This window comes from Melitaea cinxia, chromosome 15, assembly GCF_905220565.1.
Source record: "Melitaea cinxia chromosome 15, ilMelCinx1.1, whole genome shotgun sequence".
Lineage (NCBI taxonomy): Eukaryota > Metazoa > Arthropoda > Insecta > Lepidoptera > Nymphalidae > Melitaea > Melitaea cinxia.
In genome coordinates this window covers 980,812-992,310 of record NC_059408.1, presented here as the reverse complement: position 1 = coordinate 992,310, position 11,499 = coordinate 980,812, and the positions used below count along the sequence as shown (strand labels likewise).

The window sequence follows — 11,499 nt, the reverse complement described above, 5'->3', positions numbered from 1 at the left end:
ATTTAAGACTTTCATTGTTTATTTTTTTTTATTTAAATTAAGACTAGCGGTTAATTTCTCTAAGAGAAACGATTGCCTTCAAGTGTTTATGGTAACTACCGGGAGCGACAGATTAATGTGCTCTCCGAGACACAGGAGGAGATAAAAAAAAACATATCTACACAAAAACTTGAAACTAATATTTGTAGAAATATACATCCGTCCAGAAGGGAAATTGAATCCGCTACTGCCCGAGTTTAGGCGACTAAACACACTTTAATACACCAGAGCGGTTGTTGATGAATCAAAGTTTTAACCGTTTTCATTTTTCAGATTGACTGATGCAATTTTTTTTTTAATCTTTTACGAATATAGCGCGAATAAATATAAAAAAAAAACTCTTAACTTATACTTTGTAATATTAATATAAATTTTAAATAGTAAATTATAAAATAAATTATTATATGAAATGTACAAATTTTTCCTATTTTCCTGTGCTCTCTTCTCTTTTGGGAGGCTTGTGCAGTTGACAAGCTACATAACATTTTACGAAATCGTGACGTGAGATTTATTGTAAAACAGTAAATAATCTGGCCCCCAGTCCACGCCGCTGTATACTAACGTCGGTTCCTTCACGATTCTCTTCAATCTTTGTGTCACGAACTAATAGAATTATCTTGTTTACCAGCCATTGGTTAGTGTTATTGAGTGAAATCTGCGTCTTGTTTATTATTGTTTTAAAAAATATTTTTTTAACCATAGCTTCAAAATAATTTTTGAATTGTAGTTAATTATAGGTATTGAGAAGAGTAGGTTTTTCTGCGAAGAATTGGCACAAAACACAACTGTTATTATTTTAATTTTTTTTTATATTTAGTTTGTAAACTGTTGCGGGAGCGCAGACGGCGCAGCGCGCGGCTAGGCAACGATCGCTCGGGTAGCAACAACGTCAAGAAGCAAGGTGAGCTAGTTACAGTATGAAATTTGTGTACCTACTTTTACCTAGTCAATGGTATGAAACCCTTCGTGCGCGAGTCCGTCTCGCACTTGGCCGGTTTTAATATTTTGATTTGTTATAATCTCAATGCCTCCCGAAAATTCGGCCATACTTTGAATTTACCAATAATGATCACTGTAGTCGTATGTCTAGAAGGTCAGCGTGAGCAAAACCACAGGGTTATCTTGTATTTATATACGTTGCAACATATTCAGACGTGGAGGCTTCATCTTCATTACCTCGATCTCATATCCTTAACCAGACCAGTTTTAATATAAGAGGAGTTATAGTCCCTAGGGCGACATTCATTTCAGGTTATAAGTGAGAATTCGGAGAAATTTGTGTATGTGCAAATTAATTTTAATTAAATTTTATTATTTACGTGACCTAGGTATTATACAAATTATGTACATATATCTCTTTCTCTTTAGTTATAGTGCTCTGACGTGATATAACTGGCGCCTAACGATGTTTTTACAAGCTTTTCCAAAATACTTATATCAGGAGAACAACATTGTTTTTTATTTTTTTTTTATTTTATGTATATTAAGTATAGTAGTATAGTAGGTATATAGTATAGTAGGTTGTTGTAAGTATAGTAGGTGCGTTCTTTTGCTAACTTTATTCTGAGATTAATTTTATATTATGTATCCATAAAAAAAATGAAAATAAATGTTATTATGTATGTAGTAGGTACAAATAATGACCATAGCCTATAACAATCAATTTAGGCTATTTACGTTGATCACCTCAAGTTATGTATATTATAGTTTAGTGCCTCTGAATTTCATGCAAGTAGGTAGGTATATGACAGAACTTATAATGGTTGACTGGATGTAAAATAATAACATCTACAATTTTTATTTTTGTGTTACCCACACTTGGGATTCTAAACATTTTTGAATATCATATCAAACCATGGTTCGCTTAAACCGAATATAAAAATTATCATATCAAAAGTTTCGATCCAGTGGGTACATCGTTCCATAGCTTAATTGGCTAGAGCGCCGACACGGTCAGTCGGTGACGCGGGTTCGAACCCCGCTGGACCGGTCAATTTTTGATATGATATTAAAAAATGTTTATTAACCTTAAAGTTGCAGTTTATTGAGGAGGAACAGGCCCTACTGGCCTAGTTTACTTCCCGCTGTCAAAGTTTATTTGTATTGTCATCCGTCAATAAGTGTTATCCACAATTGTGAAAGCAGTTTATTGAGGAGGAACAGCCCTACTGGCCTATTCTACTTCCCGCTGTCAGTTTATTTGTATTTTCATTCGTCAAATAGTGTTATCCACAAATCGTGAAACAGGCAATTAACATAATTATATACTTAAATTTGAAAGTCATCCAGTCACCTAAGGTAGAACCAAAATGTAATCGCCGGGGCGAGGTGGCGAATGCTAGCGCGACACCACCTCGCCCACCCAGGCGACACACAATGTAAGCGTTTATATGAGAGAGATTCTCAAAATAATAATTCTTAAATAACTTATACTTTCTGACATAACCAAACCATCGCGCGATTCAGAAATTTACATAAATCTAACGCCATCCAGGCGTCATCGAGGAACTAAAAATAATAAACTTATCTAGACACATTTAGAAAGAAAGAAAGTTACATTTACAAATGTTTATTAGTGTGTATGTTTAATCCGGACACATACAATTGAAAAAGCTATTCTTGATCTAGATAAATAGTTTAAAATTAGCATCACTCGATCCACATCCATATATTAATTAACTTGTACCTTTTATTGTAGACATCATGACACGATTATCTTGTACGGTGGAGTAAAATCCATATCCAAATCCAGCTAATATAGAATACAAACATAGTGTCTGTGTAGTAAACAACGACTTCTACAGTATACAAAATTAATTTTAAGATTGATTGCGTCAGGACGACTGCTCACACGGGGTGGTTTTTTAGTCAGTAGGAGTCTGACATAACCCTTCGGCGCCAGTCGTATCCATGATGGATTTTTTCCACGTAAAAAAAGGAACAAAATGTAATAAAACACAAAATAAATTTAACTTAAGTATATATTTTATTAATATTTTAATATTCTTAATATAATCTTTTATACATTTATGTGACATACGTTTGTACAAGATTCACGAGCTCTTCGATTAGATTGCTCTCAGGAATAACTTCGTTAGTAATAATTTTACTATTTAAAATTAACGAATTATTTAAAACTACCGCCTTATTTATTAATTTGACACTTTCGTTGTTCTTACAATATTCGCTGCACTTTGTCACAATGTTATGTGTCTGCTTTTTAGTCATGAACTTAATAGTCCTTTTTGTAATTAAATTATAAATTTTGATATATGAAAGTATATCATCATGGTCTAAAAATTCCGTGTGAGGTAACAGTTCGTACAAAATGCTCAACATTTCGTACTCCAGATCACTTTTAACTTTGAAATCACATAAACTTTGAATGTTGCTAGTCGCGTTGAATTTAGAACAATATTTGGCAAAAAGATTTATACCCAAACTATGAATCATGTTTCTTATCAATACAAACATTTCTTTAACAATAGCTTTTTCGTCTTTTTTAATATTACGTACAACATAATGCAACCAGGACATAAAACCGTAGGCCTCGACCAAAATTTCGAAAGCCCTTGGCACTGAAACGATAGAATTTAGCGCCCCTAAAATTTTTACCTTTGTCTTCCTATCACATAAAACTGTATTATAAAAGTCCATTATCATTTTAAGACACATAGTTTTGAACACAACATTAATATCTAACATGGTTTTTGTTCCATCTCTTATAATGTCTAATATCCAATTCCGTCTATCTACCGCTTCAACGTCGCTATCATGAAACAGACTTAGAAAATCTGGTACGACGGTAAAATCTACAAATTGTTTTGCTATTAGGAAATTGTTGACTGGTTTGTACAGAGGTTCGGACGGTGAAGTGACCACTAACAGAACTCTCGCCAAGTATAAAGCGCCGATTGCGGGTAATTTTGGATTTTTAATGTCCTTCAATTCTCCTTCGTTAGCTGCGGAATCAATAGCGGTGGATAAACTTTGACGCAATGTAGTCACAAAATCCATGAGCAAAATTTTATCATTTTTGTGTTTCCTGAAAACAAATACAATTAAATAGTTAATTTCAATGGCAAGGTAGGTTACACTTAATGTTTGACTTTTGCTATATAAAGTTAAAAGCTATTCGAAATCTTACAAAGTAATGATCAACATATACTACAATGCAAACAATAACAATATTTCTAACTAATTAAAAAATTAAGATAACTCACGTTTCCGTCTCCAATAACAAGCAGAACCTGTGCAGAACGTGATACGCTGCCGCTCGCATCAAAGGACAGTGGGAACTCAGCCCCATCACAGGAACAGACAAGAGACCAGTCCTTAACAGTTTGAAACATGACGCCACAGAACCTGGAGCCAAGAGGTGACTCAACAGAGGAAACAAGAAACAAGCGTCGTAAATTCCTTCGTCATCTTTATTATGCGATACTGATACAACGTCTGTTTGTTTCACCATAGCGAATATTCTGTTGTATTCATCTTGTAGTAACAAGTCTTTAAGGTTTTCTTCATTATCTTTAGCTTTAGCTTTGATGTCGCATGCTTTTTTTTCTATATAACTCTTTATTGAACTATTACAATATAGGTGAGGTAATTCGTAATTGTATTCCAATTTTTGATTAACCGGAAACAATCTAACAGTTTTCTCTATAATTTCTTTATCCAATAAATTCATAACTTGGTTAGGTGTTGGATGACTCCATAATGTTGATGTTCTGTTTTTTCTTATTGCATAATGATTAGCGGCTGAATCACCCCAGATGTAGGGCTTATACTCGTTTACTGGTAATTCGTTTATTTCGTAAAACTGGAGAATTTTTAAGATAAGCCTGTCACTTGGGTTCATTGTGGCATGGTACGCGCTCAAATACACAGGTATCTGTGGTGTCTTCATAACGGATTTATTCGTTGACATTAGGACGAATAGAAATTCTAACAAACGCGACTTTATGTTTGGACTATGATAACTGAGCATCACGTTAAGGAACTCCGAATGTGAGGTTACCATGTCAAAAAGCATCACTATATCTTCATGATTACTTGGGTAACACAATTTTACAAGGGACGATAATAACGATAGAAGCTTTGGTCCACTTACATTCTCTTGATCAGCTGTTCTGATTTTCAAGGACTCTTTGAGGACGACTTTGCAGAAGTTTTGCCAAATTGCACTTTCGGTTAACTTTTTGAATTGTTCTTTTTTATCTGTTTGGAAATTTTCGTTCTTTTGACACACTGATATCACCTGGTATATATTAAATACTAAAGCATTAATAATATTCGTATCCTTATTCTCCTTTACAGCTAGCGTCGTTGTGTTTAACATAGACAAAAAGTAATTTACGAAATGTTCGGTTTTTAGTTCATCTTTTGAAATGCAAATCTTCAAAAACACAGTTTGAATCAAATTAATATGACTAAAATCAACTATTTCGAATTTATGACTTTTGGAAAATAGTTTCTTGCAATCGTTTACCTCCATACATTCAATTACGAGTTTTTTAATAAATCTCCAAGATTTTAAATACACTTGACCAGCTTTGTGCGGTTTTTCACAAAATTTTATAATATTTGACTTATATTCATTATAAATATTGGTAAGAATATCTTTATTTCCTAAAAAGTATTGGCTGTGATTTATTATAGCGTTACCTAGTGGCAAAGTTATCTCCCTCTGACTTAGTATTTCATCTCTATTTAATTCTTCTGCAAAAATATTACAGAGTTTGTTATTGTATTTTAAAATTGTATGAGCTAAATTCGACGTTGATTTCCTTACTGTATTGGCATTGAAAAAGTGTTTAAATTGTTCCTCAGTAACGTAAATTACTTGATGAGGCTTATTTTCGAAAAATTTCACCAATGTTTCTTCTAAGTTTGTTAAATTGGGTGTAGTTTCTTTTAAGGTTAACAATTTTACATATAAATCCATGGATTTCTTTAACAATTCTTGAGATAAATCTGTAGAAACTGAATTGGAATAGTTGTTTATTAACACTCGTAATAAATCCAATATTAAACTTGGTTCCTTGTCTTCTTTATAGCAAAATTTTGGATCTACGGAAAATATATGGTTGAAAACTTGCATGTCATCGCTTTCCGCTAAACCAACCTTTTCTAATACTCTAATAGTCAGTTCACTGTTAACGTTCTTTCGTTTTTTAATCTTTATAAAACATTTATATATTTCATTCAAATTTTTACGTTGATACGATTTCAAGATAAAGTGTTTTTTATTCAGATAATTTATTATGTCTCTGTTTTTTTCTATAATATCGACTAGTAATTCTGTAGCCAAAACATTTGATGCGTTTTTATTCAAGTCTATAGGTTGGTATATTTTAAGGAAATGCGCATTCTTGTACATGTTTAGAAGGATACTTCTGCAAGTATTCAACATAAGGTTTCGTTTGCCTAGTGAAATAATAATCTTGAAATAATTCAAAATTTTGTCTTTCTGTACTTGTAAAAACTTATCCATGCTCGTCAATCTCACTATACAAAACATTAAATATTTTGCCCATATGTATAAATCGGAGCTATTTACATGTTTTGTGACATCTATTCTGTATGTAACACCTATCACACTTAAATCATATTCGTTTGATGATTCAATTAACGCTGGAAATATCTCCATCAAAGGAATATCCTCGTTATTAATTATAGACTTCGAGATATTTTTTAAAGTTTCATCATTACTTGTAGTTTCAGGGATCGAAATAGGATTGACCATCCAATCAGCGACATAACTTCTAACATCTAACTTAGAATCCCCTATAAGAACCTCCGTGAGCTCTGGCGAGCAATTATTATGTAGCAAGTTAACTACATACAGACAGAGAAAAGATTTCATTTGCTTTTTAGCTTCTTTGTTACTTTGTATGAACTGCATACATCCTACAATAAACGCAGAGGGTATTTTGTTTTCAAGGAAGGTGCTATCTTCTGTATTTTTACCATGCATCAAATCATTGAATAGTTTATCTAAATTTGTTACGCTATTCTCATTAGGAACCTGAAAATTAACCATTTGATTCTTTACATATTCAGTTATTTCAGGTCCTTTAGCCAGCACATGTTCGATTACATCTCCTATTAAGGATGCTGGGTTAACTTTACTGTTTCTCAGTGTGTACAGCATTAAATGAATTTCGTCCTCATCAGCTTCAAATATTTCAGTATTTTTAAAAAATATATGCAATGTATCTTTTGCTTCCATCCAAGTTTCATCACCATCACTTGTAAATACATCTAACATTATTAAAAATAAGTCTTTGAACATCGGGTTTTGTAGCGTTGAAACTGAGCTGTCTAGTGTAAGCCAAAGAGAGACTATTTTTAATTTTAAAAGAGATATATGACCAGTTGATAGTGTGGTGGAGACCTGGAGAATTTTCTTCATATCAATAGTGCCTTCAATTGCTTCAATAGAAGCCGGGTAAAGGTAATTGTATAGCAGCAATAACTCTATTAATGTCAAAAGTGAATCAGCTTTATTAATCACTGGTAATTTGTAATCTTGTTTCTCTTCCACGGTAGCTTTTTCATCAATGATATCATTAATCAATGCTACGACAACATTTGGAGCTGGCATATGTTTGGGTAAAAAAATTTCTAACTTATTTTTCAGTTCTGTAATCCTTGCGTCAGAATCATTGAGTTCTAATATCTGCATGTACTTTTTTAACGTTTGCAACATTTTTACAAGAACTTTAATACAATATAATGAGATTGTCTGATCCTTGCCTATACCTGTGTTCATTAATTTCAATAATGGGACAGGTAATGTGACAAATCTTACAAAATTTGCCATCTGCTGAGGATTGAGATTGTTCAATCTTGTGATCATTTCCTCTGGTTTTAATTTATCTAGAAGTTTTACAACAAAATCCGTAGCTTTCTCCCAAATTGGTGAATGTTGGGGTTGAAAGCTCTGCTCGATAACATTAATCAATGCCCTGTGAAGATCGGGACACTTGTAAACTATCTGAAGAACGACTTCACATTGATATTCATTATCCCAGGGGCGTTTTAATGATTGTAGAGCTTTGTAAAGATTTTGATTCTTATTTGCGTCACTCGTCCCTACTGTTGGATCCAGAAAGTAAATTCCTTGTTTATGAGAGGTAAATAACGTCAAAACTATATTAGTTAGCAACGTTATTATCTCATTTCTAGATTCATCTTTATTTTCATTTAACTCTGGAGGTCCCTTCCAAGTAAATAGTCTGAACATGCTATGCAAAACTTGGTGACTAAATGTTTTTAATTTCAATGTTTTTGATATTAACGCATTATCAATAACATTCTTTTTTAATATATTTAAAAACATCAACACGGCATCTGCTTCATCTTGAACTAGACCTGGTATAATCAATGACAATAATCCTTGCTTTTCAAGTAAAGCTTTTATTAGAGGCAAGTGACCATCGACCAGGAATGACGTCATGAAATGTACGAACGCTGTTCTAACATTGTCCTTTTCTTTATAATTTGCTTTTTCGACAAGGTGCTGTAAGTTTTTTGGAGTCAACGGCAATTGGTTAAGGATTTCTACTCCTAATTCCGAGTTCAATGTCACCATTGACGTCAGTAGGTTTAAGACAACTTTTCTGTGCTTTGGACCTGAATTTTCACTAATCATCACTTCAATTGTTGGTACAAAAGTGTTAAGGAAGAACCGACAAGCCTCCTCAGTTATATTTATCATATGAGGTAGCGAGGACTGCACCTTTAGTATTATTAAGTGGAATAGATGGAAAGTAGGTGTCGCTAGTGTCAAGTTCTTTTTGTTGTCTTGTGTGATTTGCCGTAATATCTCATGAGAATTGCCTCCAATCTTCAAATATTTCAACATGTAATCTTCATCACTGTCAGGGTTAAGGCAAACTTGGAGGAACTGCGTCAAAGCTGAAACATTAAAAAAAAAAATTTTAATTGAATAGAAGTAAGTAATGTAGGTTTTTAAGCATTCATGGCCACTAACACTACGAATTACATATTAACCATGTCTCGCACCATGGGGAACATGGTGCTTTCCTATAGTGCCAGGATGTCAGAAAATCAAAATGACCAACAACAAACAGGGTAAAGATCCCATTTTAAATATAAATCAAAGTAAACAATACATACAACAGATATTAACAATGGATTCATAGATTTTTTTGAAAAAAATTTCTCATTTATCTATATTATTTATTGAATTCAAACTTCTATATAGTGCCATGAAAATAACTGTATATACATATATATTGCTAGGTGACTTGGTCAACTTCGTATCGCCTTATTTCTTTCTTGAATATAATAATAACATATAGTTAATAAAATATAGCCTATCTTTCAAATTGAATCAAATTACACACAGTGTGTTAGGAGTCTTGCGGACAAATAGCGTGGCGCCTAATTTATATATATTAAGATGATTTAATTTTGCATTATCACAGATAAAGAAGACGAAATTTCAATCAAAAATTGTACACATTTGTGACAAATTTTAGCATGTGTTATTACTAAAATACTAATATGTACATGTATTGTTTTAAGCTAATGCGGTCACTTTTCATATTTAAATTTGCATTTGTTCGGGTGCTTATCACGTTATTTTATTACCCCCTACAAACTAACAAAGTAAGAAACTTTACCTCTTTATAATATTAATTATAGATTAATATAGGGACCTCAAAAAACAATAAACGTATTGTATGTGACGTCACGTTGGCGCAGCGGTCACAGCCATGGATTGTACCTGTTGCGCTGGCGGTTGCGGGTTCGATCCCCACACATAACAAACATTTATATTGGCCATACAGGTGTTTGCTGTGGTCTGGGTGTTTGTGCAGTCTTAGTGGGTCTCCCCACCGTGCCTCGGAGAGCACGTTAAGCCGTCGGTCCCGGTTGTTATCATGTACACCTGATGGCGATCGTTACTCATAGTAGGGAATATATCCACCAACTCGCATTGGAGCAGCGTGGTGGATTATGCTCTGATCCTTCTCCTACATGGGGAAAGTCTGTAATATGCCCAGTAGTGAGCATATTACAGGCTGAAGCGTGTGTTGTATGTAAACGTGAATATATAATACAAAATAATATACATACCCATTGTTTGGCCTTGCTTTTCAGCTAACTCCTTCCTAAAATGCTTAATATCGAACAAATTAGATTTTAACGATTTTGTATTTACAGTTTTACTATTTTCATTTTGAGGTTGTTCCGTATCACACTCCGTATCAGCTATTTCACTATCATTTTTGCTCTTTTTACTCACTTCGTTGGACTCACTTTCGTATTTTCTCTTACCCATTTTGATTTATAAATTACAAAATCATTTATAAAATATTTATAATAGAATAATGTTAAGTGCGAGACTACAGTATCACACGTGTGTTTGTTTTGACATAAACTGTCAGTGCTGTCAACTCTTGAAATTTTTTTTCCCCAAATCATTTAACAAAAGTCTTTAAATTAAAAACAAAACCCCCTAAACCTAAAATTGAAATTATTTAAAAATCAATCAGAATATTTTTTTATTCGTTTTTATTTTTGAAACAGTTTTAAAATAGAAAATAAATTATTTTGTATGCTTTGCTTTACTACATTCATTAAACGTTCTTTTAAAAATGGATTATTGAGGAATTATTTTCATTGGTTTTTTTATATAAAAATATATAGCGTTCTGACGAATTAAAAATTCCCAAAAAATACCCTAAAATTTTTTATCCCCTAAAACTTTCCCGCTATTTGCAAAATATCCCTAAATTTAGGGGAATATCCCCAAAGTTGACAGCACTGCTTGAAGTTTGTGAAATAACCAAGAAGCTTATACAAAAACTAGCAACCCGCTCCGGCTTCGCACGGGTATAAAATATAATTTTAGCCTATGTCATTCACTGAAAAAATGATTAAAATCGACCCAGTAGTTTTGATTTATTCATTACTGCCGGCCAGAATCGCCGCAAACGCTACGTACCGCAATTTTTAAATCTGTAATATCTTCGAAAATATTCATTTAAATCATTTATTTATTTATTTATTTATTCTTATAAAGGTACTTCAACGACTTATTCACTATTAACAATACAGGATATAATATTCGTAAAAATAAGTTTATGGTGAACTTGTCACTTACAGAAGTACACAACACTTACAAAAAATAACTTTGTTCTATCGTTACATCAATAAAATATTAACAAACAAATCCAACACCAAAGAAACAGCAAAACTACTTAATTAGAATAACTTAAAAATGTAGTTAACGAGTGCATTGCAAAAGTTTGATTAAAAAATAAAAACAAAATACCAAGGATAAAAAAATTAAAATTAAAAACAATAAAATGATACATACGCAGAATTAACAATTACAATTGTTCTTCAGAACCAGTCAATGACTTTTTGGCAAATTGGACTAAAGTGTCTGCAAAGATGTCAATGCCACAGCAACTGTCC

The 11,499-nt window shown here is 32.7% G+C and overlaps 1 protein-coding gene across 1 annotated transcript; it reads right to left on the bottom strand.

The window, feature by feature from the left end:
* Positions 1-3,002: 3,002 nt before the first annotated feature.
* Positions 3,003-10,447, bottom strand: LOC123660444. The gene is made up of 3 exons (XM_045595525.1): positions 10,153-10,447; positions 4,263-8,964; positions 3,003-4,084 (listed from the first exon to the last, which is right to left on the bottom strand). The coding sequence occupies exons 1-3, from the start codon at positions 10,355-10,357 to the stop codon at positions 3,067-3,069; spliced, it is 5,925 nt and encodes a 1,974-aa protein (XP_045451481.1). The 5' UTR covers positions 10,358-10,447; the 3' UTR covers positions 3,003-3,066.
* Between the last annotated feature and the right edge of the window lie 1,052 nt (positions 10,448-11,499).

Coding starts and splice junctions, on each gene's coding strand:
- LOC123660444 (XM_045595525.1), bottom strand. CDS start 10,357: ATGGGTAAGAGAAAATACGAAAGTGAGTCCAACGAAGTGAGTAAAAAG. Junction 8,965..10,152: donor AAAGCAAGGCCAAACAATGG/GTATGTATATTA, acceptor TTAATGTTTCAG/CTTTGACGCAGTTCCTCCAA. Junction 4,085..4,262: donor TTGTTATTGGAGACGGAAAC/GTGAGTTATCTT, acceptor ATTTGTTTTCAG/GAAACACAAAAATGATAAAA.